Below are 22,338 nucleotides of genomic sequence, written 5' to 3'. Positions count from 1 at the left end.
TTTGTCTACGGACATAATGTGTGGGTGTTCCTTGTTATATTAAAATATGCAAAGGGGTGTTTCATCCTAAAGTAAAACGTTCTATCGTCCTTTAATCATCCTGATTTATTTTAAAGACCTGTTTGATCTACTTCTGCAGAACATAAAACGATATTTTGAGAAATGTGTTTTGTGCCCATACAATGGAAGTAAAGAGGGTCAATTTAGTTTTGGTGACCAACCTTTTTTTAAAAGATCTTCTTTTGTGTTTTGCAGAAGAAAGAAAGTCATACATATTTGTAATGACATGAGGATGAGTAAATTTATTTTTAAGTCCTTTTCAAATGTTAATATTTAAGATTTTAGCTTTTTTTCTCATATGAAGGGGTGACTAATGTGTTATGAGTGTGTAGGGGCATGTGTTGTGATGAGGGTCGATGAGAAGGTGTGTCATGACGGATCACCTAACCTCTTGGTTTTGTCATTCTCATTTGCTTTGTTCTTGATCTTTGACCTCATATGAGCCACCAATATCCTTACTAGACAAGAGGGCACACACGCACAAGAGTGGGGGGGGATTGAAATGGGAAAGCCAGTTTGGTGACAATAGCACCATTTGTTGAAGAATATGTTGTGTCTGTGACTATCCTGGAGTGACACTGTCTCATTGGTTATGCGTCTTGTGTAATGCATGAGTGGAATTTTATATCGCATTGTGAGACAGAATACACACTCGGGTCGTAATGTAGCATCAACGTGTGGATACTTCTGCCCACCCGTGACTCATAAAAGATCATTATTGGGTGTAAGTTGATGAAACTTCTTGTCTATTATGGCTGTAGTGGGAATATGTGTTAGTAATAAGCAGATGGGAAAAAAACGCCACTGCTATCATCTCACCGTAGACTCATGGGTAATATGTTGTTGCCTTCTGTCTGCTGGTTGGCACTGTGCCTGTGCAGGCGGTGATTATTAATCAGAGGTTTGCGTTCGTGCTGTCCGTTGGGTAAGATTAAATGCTCGAATATTCTCCTCGTTTGTTAAGTTATTAAGACGAACCCCCCATTTATGTCGGTCGAAACATCTGGTTATGCAGATTGATTCTTTTTATTTCATATAATGTCTAGATTTACCTTTCTTGTACTGTATTCGTTTCTGATATAAATATACAGAAGTGTTGGAGCCTCCTTAAAGGGATAGTTTAATCTAAATTCTCTCATCATATACTCACTCATATGTCATTCCAGATGTCAAAACGTAAATCTTCTGTTAAATATACCATCATTATCTTGGGGTTAACATTAAAGTAATCCAAATAAGCTTACTTGGCAATATGGCAACATACACATCAGCCTGATAACATATTAGCTTTGTTTTTTGTTTTTTTGTTTTTCAAGTTAATTTTGTTATTTACTTTTGTCATTATATGTATTTATTATATTTAATTATTTATTTATATTATTTTCAATTATTTATTTTTTAAATTGTACTTTTAATTGAGTTTATTTAGTTTTATTTATTTTAAGTTAAAGGGGTCATATGGCGCAAATACGTGTTTTTCTGTGTCTTTGGTTTGTTATAAGTTGGCCATGCATGTATTAGACACACGTTAGATGGCCAAAGTTAAAGTGTCGAAACAAGAGATGCATTCTATCTAAAAGAGAATGCTCACCCAGACCTGCCCAGAATGCCTCTTGTAGCCCCTCCCCCTTACAAATCTACATCAGTTAGTGGTTTGATTTGACTAAGACCGCCCAAATGTATAAGCAAGTAAGGTTGGCGCAGCGGTCAGTATAATTGCTTTGGAACCTGATGTTATGGTTAGAGGCGTCACATTTCCATCACACGCTTGCAGTATTCGACCAATCACTATGCACTGGTTATCTGGCCAATCGAAGCACACATCGCTTTTCAGAGCGATGAGATTTGTAAAAAAGTCTGGGCATTTCAGAGAGTCGTGACAAAGAGGAGATACAAACATGCATGTGGAAAATACAGCGTTTTTGAACCTTAAATCGTGTATACGCATTGCATTACATCTAAAACAAACGAAATTATTTGCTTTAGCCATGTCATATGACCCCTTTGATCATTTTATTCTCCCATTTTATTTCATTGCTGAGCCTAGATTTCTAATATTTAGGCCTATATTTTATGTGATTTCGTTTATCTGTTTCTTAAACAATCGTGAAGAGTCTTTGCTGGGATTTTGCCAGCGTTTCATGTCCAAATGTTGTTAAAGCGGCCCTAACACATGGGTTTCTGCCAATCTCATATTAATCTTGAGTACCTATAGAGTAGTATTGCATACTTTGTATCTTCGAAGAGTATTTAGTTTGATCAGATTATAAAAGATAGATACAACTGTACGATTACTTCCGTGTGGGGGGGGAGGGGTAGGCTGAACTAAAGCACATTGTCAACAAACCACACAGACATCAGTTTCACTCACAGCATGTGGTTCATGTCCGGCATCTTTAAGCACTGGGACGGCTCCATATATCAGTTTCAAACGATCTCCAAACCCTAGCATTATATCCACCATTTATATAACATTGATCACCCAAATGCAGTTAACAAACAAACAAACACCTGCGAACGCGAACATATGCTCTCTCTCTCTCTCCTGCATACAAGTGAAAGTGACGTCTGATCATGCTCCTACTCCTGCTCTCCATGCTACTGCTTGGGCGTGCTGCGTGCTTTTCCGGGTGAATTGTCCAATAAGGGAATCGTTTTTTTAACAAGTTGACCATGTTAAGCAAGAGAAGACAGCACGTTTAACATTGTAAAGAAGTCAGAATGCATGACACATCGTTACAGCACCCCTTTAAATTAATTCCATTGGCTGTGAGTACCTTTGTCTTTATCTGTCTCTCTCTGTTTTGGTCCATTAGAGGCTCATTTAACCCCACATTAATTCAGACGGTGCTGCTGGGACTCCCATCATGCATCAGTATTCTGTAAAGATTGTTCACATCTGTGCTGACCGCCTGTACTGAGCAGATCTGTACTGAGGACTAAGGATCCTGTTTTGACACTTGGCGATATTTCTCTCCCACACACACATAAACATGTGCACACACATATACACCCAGGTAATGGGCAATAATCGTATTCTCAAAGGAATTGCACAATAAGACCAGACACAGATGGTCAATGAGCTCTGCCTCTTTGTTATTTTCACAGGTTAGAGTTAAGACTTGATTTGTCTAATAAAGATGTTTGTATTGTACAGTTTGTTGTTTCATACATTCTGTAATGAAGTAATGAAATTGAACAGTCTTCTTCGGACTGAGCTGAATTCTGTTCCTACCTCCAGCAAAAGCAATCACAGTATTTACAAACCATGGTAAAACCAACTCACTTTTTATGAGACGATTGAGTTGCAGTCATTTGGTCCTTGAACGCTTTCAGAGGGGTTGAAGCAAAAATATTCATCATTATAAACGTAAGTAAATCTGCCGTGGGTCTGACAGCGTTTGAAGGATGATGATGTTGTTGTTGGCAGTCTCTTTGTTGACAGTGATGATGGAGTCTGGTATGTGTGATTGACAGCTCCGTTGGCGTCAAAACTGCTGAGAACTGATACATTTAATGGAACTATTTGTGTGATCTGCTTTATTTTGGTTCAGCAGGGGTCGTCTTTATTAGATTAATGGACCGAACTTGTCCTTGTGAATTCCTTATAGTATATCGCTTGCCGGTTCTAGCAAAATACTTTGGTTACCCAGGTTTTTGTTACAACAGTGAAATGAAATATATTTAATAATTTTAATTTCTTCCAAAAGTTTAAAGAATCTTTAAAATATATGTCTTGGTTTTTGTTATGATGGTTTTGATAAAACAGCAAGGCATAAAGTATATTTGGGAAGCAGTCTTTGGCATGATGTGGAGTAAACCAAATCCCGTTTCTTCCTGGCTGTGTTTTAATGACATTCGGGATTCAACATGCATTCGGTTTATTTTATACATAAATGTGTTATTATTAAGTGAAGTGAGAAGTTCATTAGAATAGGAGATGAAGACCTGCATCAGTGCTGCGATACTCCGATGGAGGTTCATCTGTTAAGAGCCGCAGCTGTGAATAATGTCTCGCATCCGTTACTGTATCATTACTTCATTATTTAGGTTAGGAAATGTCAGAAATCCCTCAAAAGAGATGAAGGGCAAAAAAGGTTGTGGGGTTGCAGTTAAATATCAGAGCTGTTTGAAATGCTGTTGGTTTAATGACCTTTGTCTTTAAACTATGTGCATATATTTAAAGTTTAAAGTGTGCTTACACCTCACACTTTTCATGTGTCGCCTGCCACGCTACTGTTACCACTCTTACAAATACAGTCACAAATATATGAGTGCGTGTGCATGAGTCACTGTAATTCATCTGTATGTCCAGCTGTGACGGTGACATTAACCTCTCAGTGTGGGTGATGTCAGGTGTTCTCTGAAACCCATGACAAGATTAGGGGCTTGTGTGCGTGTAAATCAGCTGGAGGTCTGGGGTCAGTATATGTGTGTGAGAAGGGTTTAGACAGATCATGAAAGATAGAAATTGACTATGTTTGGTTTGTAACAGCCGTCAGGCTTCTCATGTCTTGACCACAGCTTCAGTTCTGCTTATTGTGAATTGGTGATTATTTATTGGTGAGTTTGTCGTTGGCATATCTCTGAGCATTTATGTAAAAGCACACAGTGAACAATGGGTATATGCTCTTTCAAGAGAACGCAAAGACCACTGAGCCGTGTGTGTCAGTTTAAATTAGTCATTATTTAAGAAGTGTCTGTGGTATTTGCTTTATATTTGCTTGTGATTATGATCCAGGGACTGCAGTAATAACTAAATTATCATCTGCTGTGCCCGGCCGTTTGATTTATATGGTTTGATGGTGTCATACGTCATTATCATAATATGGATTTGAATTTGGTTTGAAGAGCTTCTGGAGGACTGAAAAAATCCAGGATAACTTGTTGATTGGCCAACTGAACCTCTCATTAAACAAAATCTATGTCAGTTGTGAATCGTAGTAAGGTACAATATTAAAAGAATAGTTAACCCAAAATAATAATCATTTAATTGCCCTTATTTATTGTGAGCCTGCTTGTATCAGTCATAGCTTTTAGTGGTTTTAAGGGATCAGAACTTAGAAGTGAATTGTTTTGACATTTCATTGTGCTTTGTGTGTGCTGCTCGCTTCAGTCTTTAAATGTGAAAGTGTGGTTTTAATAGTCTTTCTTTAGTGTGTTGTTTCATTTCTGCTTGCACAATTTTATTGTAACATTGTGAGTGACCAATAACACTGCGCTTCTTTCCATCCATACAGCAGTGACTGACACCCGTCTGACTGTGTGTTTGTGTGTCAGAGGAGATGGTGTAATCTTGAGCTTTCTGTAGTTCATCCTGTTCAGTGTGAAGCATCATTAGGGCCTGAGGGAAGTGTGTGTGTGTGTGTGTGTGTGCGTGTGTGCGTGTGTGCGCGCATGTGTGCCTGTGTATGTTTGTGATGGGATAAAACGGGATGGAGAAATATTGGATGAGATGTCTTTGTTAGTGATGCTGATGTCTGCATCTATTACACATACACACACAGTCAGGTGACGGACGCCTCTGAATCCATGAAAGACCTCAGGAGGGACCCCAGCAGCAGGGTCTCTCTTTATGACTTATAGATGAGTTTTGGGTGGCTGAGGTTTATTCTCCCCAGTGCGACTGTAACCCCTCTGATCAATACTTCACAGATTTAATTTCGTTTTATAGCTGGTGAGCTGCCTACCTAGACAGCATTTTATAGCATCATGCATCAATTACATATGTGCATTAATTATAATGTTAAATTAAGCTGTTGCATACATCAGCTCTTGTGCTTGAGTGTTTCTTTGGTAAAAAGATAAAATGTTCAGTAATACAGCACAGTTTGGAAAATGCTCTGAACCAGATTTTGTAATGAAATGGTTTAGTGCCTCAGAGATCTGACTGTTTGCGGAGGAGGATGCGCTCATGTTCATTTTATTGTTTATTTATTTTATTGTGTGGGGGTTGGTGTGCATTTGTACGGTGTGTGCATGATGTTGAGGATTTTTCAATAGCTCCTGGCTAAGCTGTTATTTAAAGTGCTGAAATTAATCATTTGTGCTAAATGTATCATTAAAATGAAAATATTCTTGTGTATATTTGACATACAATAGTAAAGAGAGTTATTAAATTGTGTAAATTTCTTTTATATTTTAAATATTTGAAGAATGCTTCTAACTAAACAGTTCTTGCATGGCCACAATTGATCACCATAGTAGGAAAAATTGCTTTCTAAATTTCTTTGTTCTGTTGAATACAACATTTTGAAGAATGTATGAAAGTAAATAGATCTGGGGCACTTTTGAGAACCATTGTCATTTTTCCTACTATGGTAGTCCGTGGTGACCAAGAACTGTTTGGTTACAAGCATTCTTCCAAATATCTTTCTCTGTGTTCATGAGAACAAAGATTCAGATTTGGAACAAATCGAGAGTGAGTAAACGATGACAGATTTTTAATTTGGGGTAAACTGTCCCTTTATAGTAACAATACAAGGTTTTTCGGAGGAACTATTGACAGAAATGCAATTTAATATACAAAACTATTTCTTCAGAGGTGTATAAAAACCTAACATAATGAACTGTTATGTTTGTAATACCTTAGAATAAGCTGTTCATATATACATACAGATCAGGCCTACAAACATTGAATTCGCCGCCATGTTTCGGACAGCAGCCCTAAACGGACAAACAACTCTAAAATGAGCGGTTCCTCTCCCAAGCGGTATAGTGGTGAAACGGATCGTGGAAGGTCCGTGATCCGTGGATGCATGTGACCGGCGGATTAATTGTACATTTATTCATCACTGAGTAAGAGAGTAAAACGCTCTTTCTCTACAGTTTTAGCGCATCACGCTCTCTTTCTCCAGTATCTCAACGAGAACAATATTAAAGCGGTTCCAGATAATCAACGCTCTGTCACAACATATCTTGGTTCTAACAAACATAAAAAACAATGTTACTCACATACTTATCCGAATCAAAGCAACCTCCTCAGGGGTGATTTTAAGACGATCTTTCTCTCCAACGACTCTTTGTTGGGAAGTATCTCCATAGATATCTATGAGTATCTCTGCTAAAAGCCTTAATACCGCGGGTTCTAACGTGTCTCTGCTGGAAAGACTTTATAAAATTAACGCAGGTCCTAGCTCCTGCCTGACTTTTATCCTTCTTTTTATCCTTAAAATCCACAGACCTTTTATTTTATGTAATAAATAAGACATCGCTCTTTCTACAGTCTTTCTAATACCGGTGTGATCTCTTCCTTGCGTCAACATGAGAATTACATCATTTTGTATTATGGTTGGCACCATCGTGTTTGGACTGTGCCATTCGTTGCAAATATATAATACAACGCTAGTGGCCGCTGTAATTCAAAAACTGCGCCTTTAACTGGCTTAAAACAAACAAACAATGAATAAAAATCTCTCTGCTACATCATATTATAAATATTCATTATATAAAATACAAATCTTACTAGATTTTTGCCATGTCACACTAAAGGACACATGCGTAATATATTTTTAAAACAGTATGTGAAACAGTATGTATAATGCAATATTGGGTACTACACTGCATTGTGCCACGATCCCAGTCTGTGTTCCCCTGTTATTTTGCACTTTTATGTTATTTTCTGTTGCGTGCCATGTTTGTAGTCCTTTGTAGTTTTTTTTCCTAAGTATCCCCTAGGTGCTTCTTGTTTCCTTTGTTACCCAGTGTATTTAAATCCTAGTGTTCCACATGGATCCGCTTCCTGCTGGATTACTCAGGTTGTTACAGCATGTTTAATTCATGAGTGATCAACATTGCTTTTTACGCTTTGCATAATATAGTTTTGTGTAATAATATATTTTTTCATGGCAATCTGATGAAATAATGAGTAAGATAATATCACAATGCGTTGCGGGATGAGATATATATTAACAGTGTGCTCTGCACAAAATAGTTCATCAGACGTATAGGCATGCAATGCATTCTGTTAATTGTTTTCTAATGCTTTTTTCCCTTGTTAAAATCTAATCAAAAGAATTGACTGTATTGTCTTAGATCTGATTCCGTCTATCAGCACAAAAGTAAGCAATATGAGCATTTCTGAACTACACATTATTCTATATGACAAAAAAAATCCCCTGTCTTTCTCTTCTGTTCTGTAATGCAGTTTAGTTTAACTGTAACATCACTGTCGGAACAAAAGACCATTACTAGGACATCCATATATTTTATTTTATATTTGAAGGGCATGTTTTCAACAGTAAATAATAACAGGCCGTCTTTAAAGTCTGGATAGGCTTTACTGGGCTTCCTCAAATTCAATTAATCTTTTAAATGAATTAAATTCTTCAGTGTCCAGACATTTCTTTTGTTCAGACGATTGTGTGGTGCCCGAGGCGTCTCTTCAGATCTCCCCATCTCATTCACCCACAGGAGAAGAGCTAGACTCCAGATCCAATTTAGATGGAGAAATGAAATTTCTCTCCTTCTAGCTAACTGAAGGCATTCTGACAGGATGTGGAATACCGGCCTTTATAGCAATTCCCTTGAGGGGAGGGGGGATTCTGGAGTCTCTAGGAAAGATCCCTGACGATGATGATGGATCAAAACACGCCGCGGCTCATTGATATGCAGATGTGAGAATTGCTCACATGGGGGGTTTTGATCCGTAGACACTCGCTCAGACTGTAATATTTAATCCTAATTTATATTCTGCCGCTTTAGAGGGATGCTGTGTGGCCATTAAATGGCAGTGAAATATAAGGACGTGTTTTGCTTGAGTAAAGCCATTTTGAGACAGTGATGAATATAAAGAGCTCTGTTGTCTGGTCATTAGACTTTGTCAAAGAACTTGTGGGGTCTTATCGTAACCGTGCAAGACTGTCTATCAAATTAAACACATATATCATTATGAGGTGTTCATGAACACATTAGTGTACATTAGCATATACAGCTGCGGAAAAATAAAGAGACCCTTTTAAAATATTTTCCGATTTTCTGAATTTACTACTGTAATTATAGGTGTGTCTTTAAGTTAAAGGGTCCTTTTTGATCATTCTATGAACTACTAACAACATTTCTCTCAAACTTCAAAAAAAATATTGTGTGTATATGCATTTATTTGCAGAACATTTTAATTGCAGAAACAGGTGAAAATAACAGAAAAGATTTTCTGTATTTTTTCAAACCATACAAAGAAAACAAGTCATATTCACTTTTAAGCAATACAACAGTAATAATGTATTTAGGAAAAGTTCCAAAATGATTTTTTATGCAACAATCTAAAAGGTTTTTTACAGTTTAGTTCAATGTTTACGTTGACATTTTTTCATTTGGCAGATGTTTGTTCTCCAATTAATGGTTTTTTTTAAACACTGAGTGTAAACTACAATCAACAACAATACTAGTGATCCTAGACTTACCAGAAACAGCAAGCTTTCTTCTTATTCAGTGTCTTTTTTAGAGGACAGAAGCAGAAAGTATAAATTCAGCTTAATGAGCCTGGACAAAAACCGACTGAAATAATTCATCTGTTTCAGGAAGCCACTGTAATAAAGAAGTTGGATTCTTGCGTCTTTGTCTTTTGTAAGTCTGAATCGTTCAGGACGTCTCTGTAGAATTTTATTGTTCTGTGAGCAGACGCTCTGCTCTGTGTTTCTCATCTCTAGGGTCTGATGTCGGCAGCACGGTTGTAAAACGCTGAGGTGTTTGTTTTCTTGTGACCTGCGAGACCCGTTCATATTTCCTGTAATTTAAGAAGAAAAGAGAAAGAGTGTGTGCATTCCTGATGTTGCTGTTGGTATGAAGCTATTGTGGTGTAGTTTTTTTTTTATAAGTTAAAGGAGCAATGTTGATATTTTTGTGACATCTCGTGGTGAGGTTTAGTATTACAACCAACGGCTCACTCCACCCCTCCATTTCGAAGCACTACGGTGCCTGACACAGAACTAAGATGTCGTCACCTTTTGCATCTTTGATGTAGGAGATGACGTATTTATGAAATGCGCTCTGTAGAGCAGTTTGTCCATTTAGGGCTACTGTAGAAACAACATGGAGAATTACATGTAAGGGGACCCACAGTGTATTTACATAGAACTTGGTCATTCTAATAAAAACATAACACTTCATTATGTAAGGTCTTTTTATACACCTCTGAAGACATACTTATGTACATTATATTGCATTTCTTTCAATAGAAAATGACACACTGGACCTTTAAGCGTCACTATTACAGTTACTCATACTGTAAGACTGGTTATTTCTTTGTGTTTTATTTATTAGTTCCACTTTATGCCATCATATCATACTGTTCGTTTCTTTAATCATGAGTATTTTTTCATTTATACCATCAAGTGTGCTGAGTCACGCACAATATGCCGCTATTATGAGCTCAAATACACTTAGACAGACTTTTGTTAGAGTTCTGGCTGCGCAATTTACTTCCCATAGAGTTCTTGGCTGAAATGTTGTAATTTGTTAATGGCTGAGTCTTTGTCTCAGGAATCCCGGAGGCCGACACACTGTTAGGAAAGAGCCCCGAAGCATTTGCGTGTAGATGAGACAGTTTTAACCCGAGCTGAGAACAGTTCCACCTGTGTCGCTGGGGGTCACCATCTGTGTTTCATTCATTACGTATTTGTTAATGTTATTTCCCCAGAGAAACAAACTCGATGGCCTTTAGCTGAAACAGACCATGCTGGCTTCAAAACAGCATCGCCATGGAAACCGCTTCCGGGCTTGTCGCTGGGTCAGGGTGTGTTTGGAAGCGGCACGCAGTCTTCAATTATCTCTGTTTGCATCTATGTTGATGAGAGAGAGAGAGAGAGAGAGAGAGAGAGAGAGAGAGAGAATGATGTCTTTGTGTGTGTTTCTGAAAGTAACAACAAATTCATACCTGTTAGTTTATCAGCTGTAATTGGTAATATGGACTGACCTAGCTACAGTAGACATCTCTCTTAAGGTGTCCTTATGTCTACATTATTCGGACCAATGCAGATGACAAACCCCTGCTGACTCCCTTATGGTGAAAGTGAAAGTTTGGTTTAAAATAGAGATGAGTTTAATGGAGATTCTTGGCAGTGTCAAACAGCCCAGCCAATCAATAATCGGCACAAAAGGATGACGAGCAACCACCACAAAGGCCTCAGTAATGAGAAGACATCAATTGTATCTGACAGTCCCGTAGAGGGATGACCCCGTCAATCATGTCACAGTTAAGTGAGCTACTGTTACCAATGCAGTTTGATTAACTGAAGGTACATTTGATAGGTAAATAATTGGATGAAATATAATTTGAAACTGTTTTTATTCTGTTAGATTTAGCCAATTGAGTGGGAAAAGCAAGTTATATTTTTGATATATATATATATATAATATATGACTATATTGTGGTTGTTTATTGTTTAATTCAAAAGAGACCGTGTACATTAATAAACATCCAAAGATGTTAATGTACCCAAATTGCCAGAAGGCTAGTCTTCATTAGTAGTCCCTTTGCTAGATGCTATTAGGCCAAGACACTTAAGAAGATAATAGAACAAGTCAATAATAATTGCACATAAATCCACCTAAACCTAACCACAAATTCAGTTAATAATTAAGGGAATATATATATATATATATTTTTTTTTTTACGTAATATTACAAAGAGAGTATTTGTATAGATATATAACAATATTAAAAGGGACCACTTCTGTGTTCAAATTTTTTATTGAACTAAAGACATTTCTTAAAATTATACTTAAACAAATTAAACAATGTACACTCTCTGATGGATTGTGGTATGGTTTTTCACTGATGTGATGCTCTGAAAGAAAAAACATATTGACCAAAATAAGTATTTGTATGTCTGTATGGCATCTTTACTTCCTGTCTGTGTCATCTGAACTTCCTGTCTATCTGGCATCTTGACTTTTGTCTGTGTGTCTATTCAATATTTAAGGAACTGTTCCTGGTCCTGTTGAAATTGGCTGCTTGCCTTTGTCCTTGAGGTTGTGTGTATGTGTGACAGTGTGAATGTGTCTCTCTGTCTATGTGTGTGTTTCCATGTAATGCTATCTAAATGTCAGTCACTTTATATTTGGCCACTCATCATTACACAGGCTCTTGATGATGCAGCTACTTTAAAAACTATTAAAATGTACATCTTTTAATTGTCCGTCAGTGCCAAATGATTTCATACTGAAAGCAAAGAAGCCACCCCCTCCCCATTCCTGAAATGATACCAGCTGGCATTACAGGAATGAGAACCCACATGCTCGACTGCGGGCAGCAGTGTGTAAAATCAAAGCTGTCACCCTTTACATTCAGCCAGCGGGCCGAGTGTCTTAACTGAGGAGAAATGCAAAGCACATTACAGAAATACAGCGAAAAGTTTTAAAACTAATGACTTCTGATGTTCATCTCGCAGATTATAAATCAGTATGGTCTCAAGCCATATGGTTTATTAGATTTTTATTTGCTTTGTTTTCCGTACTTTGTATGAGCATTTTTTTGTCATCAGAATTGTTGGTTTCCTCAGCATTCTGCTGTATATCTGTCTGTCTTTTATTCTCTTGCTGTCTCAGCAAATGAATTAAGCCGAGACGATATAGACGAAGTGATAAATGTTTAGGGTCGAGCACTAATGGTTGCATATGTTCCTCCAGACTCACTTTCTTCTCCTGTATGTGTCCAACAGAGTGTCAGGGATTATGGTTTTCTCGTGCGGCAGAACTCTGAGCTTCTACGAGCTCTTGAGGAGACGGAGAAGACCTGCAACAACCTCAGAGAGGAGAACAAGATCCTGGTGAGTCCCTTTGTCACCGTAAAGATTCTTTTAGCTCTTAGGATGGGCCAGGTTTATACATTTGTATTTATGAAGGGCTAATATCATATATATATATATATATATATATATATATATATATATATATATATATATTAGTGCTATTTAATTGTTATTTAAGTGTTATACTATGACTATCCATTATACCTTATAACGTTTTGTGTCAGTTTGCAGATGAGCTTGTCAGATTTGTTGTCATTGTTGTTTAATATAGTTTTCAATAGCAGTCTTGTTATAAAGCCTAGATTACATTGTGGTACATTCGGTATGTACATTATGTTTTAATCGGGGATGCTTTTTCCTATCTTGTATAATTAAGCACATGTATATTAGTTTAATTTAATTTACCATGTACCAAGTTCATCTTTAAAGTGATAGTTCACCCAAAAATAACATTTCTGTTATCATTCACTCACCCTCTTGTCATTTCAAACCTGTGTGACTTTCTTTCTTCCACAGAACACAAAAGAAGATATTTAGAAAAATGCTTTTAACTGGACCCCATTTACTTGCATTGGTTTGGTGTCCATACAATAGAAGTGAATGGGGTCCAGTAATGTTCGGTTACCAACTTTTTTAAATATAACTTCTTTTGTGTTCTGTGAAAGGAAGAAAGTCATACATTTTTGAAATGACAAGAGGGCAAGTAAATGATGACCGAATTAAAGATTTAGGTGAACTATCACTTTAAGTCAAGTTTATTTTTAAAGTGCCTTTCTCAGTTTTGCCTTGGGCAAGGCAGCTGTACAGAACACACAGTGTGGACGGAACAGAGAGCAAACAGGCATTAAATAAAGTTATAATATAGAAGAAGAAAAAAGATATCATAATGAAAAATAACTTAAAAATGATTAAAAAAATATCATTAAAGAATAGATATTTAATTGTTTTTGTCAATGCAAGTTATTGTATTTTAATAATAATTAAAATGATAATGCACGATGACAAAATAAGTCAAAAATGTGTTCTAAATAACTTTGCTTTAATGAATGTTACTGTCCGACATGCTGTTGGGACAGAAATGTGAAGATTTAACACATTAATGTTGTTAAACATTTAATTTTGTATTTCACTTCTGATCTGTCGTTGAGCCTCTCTAACTCTTGTTCACTGTCCCTCTCTTTTCTTAGAGGAAGAGCAGTTCTCCAGAGACGGAGGAGAAGGTGAAGCGCCTGAGAAAGAAGAACACAGAACTCGCCATAATCGCCAAGCGTCTGGAGGAGAGAGCTCGCAAACTGCAGGAGGCCAACCTGAAAGTGGTAAGAAGTTATTCTGCACCTTATTTTCCTTTCTTATATTGGACGATTTCTTGTAGATGTACTAACATAGGAATTTAACTTTTTAAACAGGTTTTAGTTGTCAGTCTATAAAATGAACATTCTGTAGTCAGCCCCATGTTAAGATGTTTAGCAGAATAAACATTGGCCATAAATTGAATGTATATGTCAACAGCATCAAAAAACACACTTCCTCACATGCAAGTCTTCTAAAACAATACATAAGATCTAGGTTAACAACTCTGACAAATCAATATGCAAGTCCTTTTGTGGCATTTTGTCTGTCTGATCTTTCTTCTGCTGAAAACTGAGACCAGTAATTCAGTGGCCGTGTCCCTCACACCCATTGTTTGCACTCTTTCAGTCCAACCCAAACCAGACTCTGAGGTTTATGAATAGTTGTTTGAACAGCAAAAGTCTTTTGTCCCGAATCGCCATGGATATTTGCAGTAGAAACATTAAAGATTTTTTTGTTTACAATGAGATTTACCTTCACATAACACAAGATGAAACTACCCACAATGTAGTTGAGAAATGGATGACGTTAAATTGTGTGTGTGTGTTAAAGAGTTTGGACAGAAAGTTTGTTCTGGTCATTTAAGTCCTTTATACGTGTGTGTTATGCTGAAACTCTAATCCACCTGTGCGGCCACCTGTCAACTCGCTGGTGCTCATGGGTAATGGTGACAGCGTGACACCTGTTGTCTGTCTGTGACACACGCACACACACGGTCACTCCACATTTATTTCAAGATCTTTTTTCTAGTTTATAAATAGCGATGTTAAAATCATGCTTTTTTTAAAGCCTGTTATAAATCAATTGATTTACTATTATAAATAGTTTGGGAGCATCCTCAGAGGTGAAAATGATTTATAAGTTATTAAAAAGTTAGCATCAGTAGTATCTTTAGTCAGTAGCTTTATAGTTATAAAGACATAAAAGTTCCTTTATCAATTGTTTTATATTAATTACACGTTTCACAACTTTCACAGAAAGTATAGTTGAAAGTTGAACTTGCTAGTAAAAATGTGGTCATTGTATTACATTTGTTACTGTAATCTGTGTTTTGATTGGTGAAATATTTTGTCTGACAGCTTGATTCAAGTTTGTCTTAAATTCTCTCTGTGTGTCTCTCGTGCTGTAAACAGGTAAATTCCCCCATGCCTGTGAGAGCGGGTGCAGTGGAGCAGTACAAGCGTGCATTTGCCCGTCAGAGAGCCAGAGACCTGGCGCAGCACGCTGACACGCTTCTATGTAAAGATAAACAGATCGCATCACTGCAGCACGAGTGCAGACAACTAGAAGCACAACTGCGGCCGGGGAAGGTGCTCGACACACACAACACTGTAGCCTATACAGACAACATGCACAATATACACAAAACAGTCATTACACACACTCTCTTTAGATTTCATGATGTTTTTAATAAACTTTGCAACATTTCTGCCTGGTCAGATGTTTGCAGTATATAATTAATTTAGTTGCTTATGCAAGTTAGTTGTTAGGTCCCACATGCCCTTTTATTATCATGACTGTTGTCGCCCCCTGCTGGAGAAATGTAAACCAGGCGTAAACTGCACACGCTTTATTTTGAACCTTTGAGACCATTTTCAGTTTTTCATGTTTTTGTTGAACTACAAACTATTTCTCCCAAATTATAAATACAAATATTGTATGTGTACATAATAAAGTGAAACTGGATAAATGTTTAAAATTATTTTTATGTGATAACCGGGATTTTGATCACAGTTTTCATGCTGTCAGTCTTTCACGTTGCTGTTGGATGACTTTGTCGCTCCTGAGGTTTGATTTTGTTGAAACTCAACAGACACTGGACTGGAATGGCCTCAATACATCCAGAAATGCTGCTTTTAAATTAAAATTTGGAATGGTCCTTTAATTTTTTCTTTGGCTGTATACTCCTCATTGCTTCTAAAGAATACTGCTAACTGTTTATACAGAATAATTCAAATATTTTGTGTTACCAAAAGTACAAGCATTAGATTTTAAACCGTTCAGGTTTTATATAAATGTAACCTGTGAAAAACAAAACAAAATGCATAAAAAAGAGAGTTGGTGCTGTCAGTTGATGTCTCTCTCTCTATGTCTCAGGTTCCTGTGGTAGTGAGTGACTTTGAGCGCCTCCTGAAGGAGTCTCAAAAGGAGGTGTTACGTCTGCAGAGACAGCTGTCTGTCACCTCCAGCAGAGATCAGAGCGGTGCGATAGGTGAAACCCCTTCAGACAGACATGACAAAGGGGTCGAGGTGAGACAATTAATGATGATGTTTTAAAGGTTTTGAAATAATATTTGTGTTTATTAAATTGTATTTATCCTCTAGAATATCAGCTGTAGCTCATACACATACTTACCATCCTGACATAATCTTCTCAATGGACTCAGTCATTTCTCTCCAGTCTTAAGTATTACTGATATCATTGCTCTTCTGGAGGATTCTTTTTCTCTTCGGAATAATTTCCTCTTTGAAGGGGGAGGAGGATAAGTGTGTGTGTGTGTGTGTCGGAGTTTATTGTGTGTATACAAGGCATTGCATGTTTTTAAATGTTTATGATCTTTGTTTTTATACTTATGTAATCATAATCTGTAAACTATAATCTGTAATACTTGCTAATGAGCCAAAACTCCATATGCTTAAGCAAAATCAGCGAATAAAAAATAGAGACAGAGAGACAGAGAGACAGAGAGACAGAGAGACAGAGAGACAGAGAGGTAGAGAGAGAGAGAGAGAGAGAGAGAGAGAGAGAGAGAGAAAAGCAGCAGATGCATTAGGATAAAGCTTCTCATAGGGCCTTCCAGTAGTTCCTCATATTCAGTTAATATATATATATATATACTGTTTATACCAAAATATCATTTTAATGTAGATTTAAAAATGACATTATATTCATTTTATAAATATTTTCACTTATTTGTTCAAACAAGTTCATGAACGTTATTTAAAGAGAACTACAAAAATGTTTTCATGTCAGTCCATTCTTCCAAAAACAGAAAAAAAGGATTACTACATAATTCCATGATAAAGAAAATATTATGTATAAATTAAGTATGTGTCTACTTTTGATTGATACCTCTATCCTCACATGACGCCTGCAGCGTTACGTCCTGCACACACAATTCACCGGCCGGTTTGAAGTGTCAGTCTCAGTTGTCCCTACTGTCCACGTAAAGCCCGGATGAGAAGGCCAGTGTTGGTAATCTGGTCGCACATACACATGCAGAACGGAGGCATGTTGTGTGCACTTTAATCCCCTGTGACAGCACAATGGTACGGTCCCATAATCCTCCGGCTGTTACCGTGGTACCGTTGAGAGGGTTTTGGATGGTAGGTTCGACTTTACCAAAAGCAAACTGAAGGTTTTTGCGGCCGTCCCTGCTCTGGGTCCATGGGATGAGGGACACGTACTACGACTGAAACGCTTTGCTATTCAAGGGCCTGCAGTAGAGGGGTAGGTCACATTCGTGTGTGTGTTTCTGTCTGTCTCTACTATGGTACATACAGGAATGCATACACACGCTATAAACTAGCAATTGAAATAATGGAATGATGCCATGAACGGTGCACTTTCACTCCGAGAGAGATTATAATGCTTATGTATGATTACAACCCTTTCAAGTTCTTCAGGCTTCAGTAAGTAGATTTGTGAGTCCAATCGTATGGATCTTTTGATCGCATAGTTTGGTGTCCTACTTTTGTCCCACGAACAGTTGCATTATTGCTGAAGGGATGCATGATGTTTGGATGATGCATGTAAAATGCAGCATTTTTTTTTGGAACAGACAGCGGTTGGGAACATGGTGTCACGTTGCAGAATGCAACAGCAAATCTAAGGCGTGTGAAAAGATGCTCGTAGCTTTTACCTTCCATAGGTGTCATGCACATACAGCAAGAAAACCAGCTGCAAGCAGGCCAATCCATTAAGGTGCTTTTTAAAGAAATGATCCAGTTACCTGTATCAGGAGTCCGTGGGGATTACAGCAATGTGCTTACAGCCAACGGAGGTCTGCGTCAGGGATAGAAGCGCCCTCGTAGCGCCGCAGAGCTTGAGAAAATAAGACTTGAAGTGAATGTTTGCATTCACATAAAAACCCAATTACCTCCTGTCTTTATTTGATAGTGTTCCAGGTCTTTACAGAGCTCTTGTGAGGGATGTTGAATGAGTGTTCGCATTAGTCACCCGCAGGCCTTTGACATGAGAGATGAATATAATGTCATTTAGGCCAAAACTGCTGTTTGTCATGGTTACTTGTGCTTAAAATTTACAATTAAACACCAGATTAACCTTATAAATTTGTCAGTCATCATCACTACTAAAATAAATGATATTTTTTTTAATATATGGATTTTCTCTAATTATACTGTTTCATAGCATTTCTTTTAGCATTTTATAGTCTCTACGTGTATGTCTCTACTGCTAAAATGTAATTTTGTAAGAATTCAGGAATGTAGTATAAAAGTACATTTGAATGGAATTATCCAGAGTAAATTTTTGTCTGTGTTGTATATGAAATCATATTTGGATGCCCTCTAGGTTAAATGTAGATTATGGTTAAGTTATATTTATGAAACGGTTTGTCCGTCTAAGGAAACAAATTCCATGCAAGGGGACCCACGGTGTATGTAGATAGAAATAGCTCATTCTAAGATATAATAAAAACTTTACGCTTCATTATGTAACGTCTTTATACACCTCTGAACACATAGTTATGTATATAATATTGCATTTCTGGCAATAGATCTTCCAAAAAGGACACACTTGACCTACATTTCTATAGGTTCTTCTTTATGGGAAAAACACGCATGTACTACAGTATTTCAGAGTTTGTTTTTTGGCTTTTACACAATTGCCAGACTCTTTTATCCAGAGCGACGTACTATACATTTGTTTCTGAGCACATTCAGTCCCTGGGAATCGAACCAATGACCTTGGCGTTGCTAGCGCCATGCACTAGCCACTGAGCCACAGGAAAGCTTTTATTTTTATTCTTCACTGTCAGAAGAAACGATCACAAAAAGCCCTAGCTGTCACTTGGCGGTACCCCTTAAAAAGGACCTTATGTGTACCATTTTGGTTACAGAACAGTCCATTTGGTACCAGTATGTAGTACCGCTCCAGTGACAGCTTAAGTTCATTTTCATGAACCTCTGAAGAGCCACTGAAGCACTAAGATATGGTTCTATACACTCTTAAAAATAATAGGTGCTTACAAGGTTCTTCACAGCGATGCCATAGACAAACCTTTTTTTGGTTCCTCAAAGGACCGTTCTGTCAAAGGTTCTTTATGGAATCGAAAGGTGTTTATATGGCATCGAAGACCTTTTAGAACAGGGGTCTTCAACTACATTTCTTTGAGGGCCAGATTCGAAAGTACAAATAGGATGCGGGCCAGTTTCTTTACCATTATTTTGTATTTTTGTTACTTAAAGCATTTTGTTCCTTTTATGCTGTTTTTTGTTGCTGTTACTTATAGGTCACATATTAAAACATGCACACAAATATTGCATTGCAGATATTTAATTTAAAGGGATATTGTCTTTTTAGTTTTATTTTGTATTCCTTGATGCATTAGTTTAGCCAAAAATGAAATTGCTGTTAAATAACTCACCCCCTGTCTTCCAATACATCCCCAGTACATCCAAGATGTGGGTGGCATTGTTTTTTCAAGAAGTTATTTATGAAGATATTTATTAGAATTAATTAAAATCAAATCAATAAAACTAAAAAATGCTAATACATTCAGCACAAAAGTTATCCATGCCCCTTGTGACTGGCAATTTATATAAAGCGAATCAATCTGTGCACGAAACGGAACGCTATTATCTCATCTTCTGGTGAAATCCCATTCATGTGCCAGGGCAGATCCTTTGTAGTGCGAGTTCTAGAGGGAGATGAACAGCTGTTTTTTCGTAAATATAGCCGTTTAAATCATACATAATGAACACATTAATAAAAACAACACAGTTTAACAACACAAACACAGTGACACAAAAACAATAAAAACAACACAACATAGTGTACCATTCCTGCGTTTTGGGACATGATTGCCTGTGGCTGTAGATTGCCAGTTATAAAGTTGTAAATAAAATTAAGTTTCTTAAGTTGCTTTATTGGACGTCAGTGTATTATTGTGAGCTGCAGGAATTACTTTTGTATTGAATGTAGCAGCATTTTGGACTTTCAAAGATGGCATCTCAGGACATTTCTTTAAGCCTATCGTACTTCAATTCTCTTCACTTAATTGATATGTTAAGGGGGTAAAGATGATTGGCGGGCCGCCAGTTGACTCGTCCTGCTTTAGAAGCATCTTATTTAAAAGTGTATAACACTTAAAGTGGTTCCCCTTTGATTACGAGCCAAGAACGACTGTAGGTGCTATATAGCACCATTTTTTGAAGTATAAGATTTTTACTAAATGTTTGTATTGGATATGTATGTTATATTTAAATTGAACAGTTATCTTTTAGAACAGTGGCTCTCAAACTGTGGTACGAGTACCACTAGTGGTACTTGATGAGACACCTAGTGGTACGTGACACGACAGGAAATTAAAAACTATTTATATTCATTTCGTGTTTTAAATACAATTTCAAATGTTATACATGATCGATAAATACGGAATACATCTTGTATAGCTTATGTGCAATTTAATTAAAGTGGTATGAATTTTTGTTTATTTATATTTTGTCGATGCGTGAGAAGCAGCTCAAACACGGAGCGGGAGCAGACAGATGTAACTCGTCCTTTAATTGTGATTCTGTTACTGTCTCTCTTCCAATGAGCTGCACGTAGATTAAGCTTCTTGTGTATTTCTGCACTTGAACAGCTGTTTAAAGCTGTTGTTAATGCTGTAAAAATTCAACACGCGTCTCCATCTAATCAAGGTTAAATGTTGACGCTTCGCTTTGACCCAAGCCGCTGCAGTAAAGTGTAAGTCTAATAGACATTAAAACGAGACAAATGAACAAATCACCACTTTATAACACACCTGTCCCATTAATTATCTGATCTCTAGATATCTGTTTGTTATATACAGCTGTTCTCTGCATGGATTTATAATTATCTTCCGTGTTCGTATTCGTTACACATTATGTGGCTTTTTATATTGGTTTATTGTCTTTCAGAATGACCCCAGAAAGCTTATAAATCCCCCATAAAAGTGACTACAGACAAGTGTTTTGTGGCCACTGCTGACTAAACTTGAAAAAAACAAAGTTTGAAAATGACTTGTAAATAAAATATGTATTATTAAATGACAATTGAAAGACGAGGTGTATCTAATCATGAGGCTACTATTACTATTAATTTGAGTGTTTATTCATGTGTTTTTTATGACGGTCATTGGATGGTACTTGGAACAACTAATTTTATTAAAGGTGCTACTTGTTCTGAAAAGTTTGAGAACCACTGCTTCAGAACATACAGTATTCTAGTCTGTCCTTTGTAGAACAAGAACAGGCACTTTTAGGATGTATTTTGTTGAAAGTGTGGAAGGCACTGGATGGTCAGTTGAATATAGCGGTTGGACTGATGGCTGAATTAAATCTGTCATCACGCAGGTGTTTCAGGGACATTAGCGTATAACCTGGTCGTCTGGATAAATGCCATTGCTGCACTTTAAATTGATTCATGTGGTTCAGCGTATTGCAAATGACTTCAAATGAGAGCCAGATATTATTATAGCAAGATTGGTATGTGAAATCGAACTAATTCATACAGTTTGCTTTGCAGTTTAGGGTACAATTACCTTGAAGAGTTCATATTCTTTTCATGTTTTTAATGTCATACTCACTACACAGTCGTTATATTCTATGATGCTAATACATGATCTGTTTCGTTATGAGAAATGTATGCAAGTCTTAAACTGTTTGCACTATTGTGATCCCATCAGTGCACAGTTTTGCTCTTATGGTAGCTGCTTTGGCATGATGCTAATAAAAATAAGGAATGAAACCACACGGCAGTACATTAACACAATTCTGGGTTCGGATGAAAATGACGTTCACATGCTAGATGTGTTGAGCCGTGCTTGGACCAGCACACTGATAAGCCTTCACTTTGAGCTAATGAGGATTTTTCATACTGCTTGTTCATATTGCAGCCGATTGTGAGCAGTTTAAGCAGATTTGTCACTTAAAAATGCCGTCTGCCTGTTATGGCATGACCAAATTATATTTAT

At 37.1% G+C, this 22,338-nt stretch overlaps 1 protein-coding gene across 2 annotated transcripts in view; it reads left to right on the top strand.

The window, feature by feature from the left end:
- The window catches only part of LOC130419366 (RIMS-binding protein 2), a 63,981-nt gene that overhangs the window by 13,912 nt on the left and 27,731 nt on the right, over positions 1 to 22,338 (top strand). For both annotated transcript variants that reach the window (XM_056746041.1, XM_056746042.1), the window contains 4 exons: positions 12,719 to 12,826; positions 13,996 to 14,124; positions 15,292 to 15,468; positions 16,256 to 16,408. In XM_056746041.1, coding sequence (XP_056602019.1) covers positions 12,719 to 12,826; positions 13,996 to 14,124; positions 15,292 to 15,468; positions 16,256 to 16,408 — 567 coding nt within the window. The remainder of the gene's footprint in view (positions 1 to 12,718; positions 12,827 to 13,995; positions 14,125 to 15,291; positions 15,469 to 16,255; positions 16,409 to 22,338) is intronic.

Source organism: Triplophysa dalaica, chromosome 4 (assembly GCF_015846415.1).
Source record: "Triplophysa dalaica isolate WHDGS20190420 chromosome 4, ASM1584641v1, whole genome shotgun sequence".
Classification (NCBI taxonomy): Eukaryota; Metazoa; Chordata; class Actinopteri; order Cypriniformes; family Nemacheilidae; genus Triplophysa; species Triplophysa dalaica.
The sequence above is the reverse complement of the archived record's forward strand: the minus strand, read 5'-3'. Positions and strand labels throughout refer to the sequence as shown.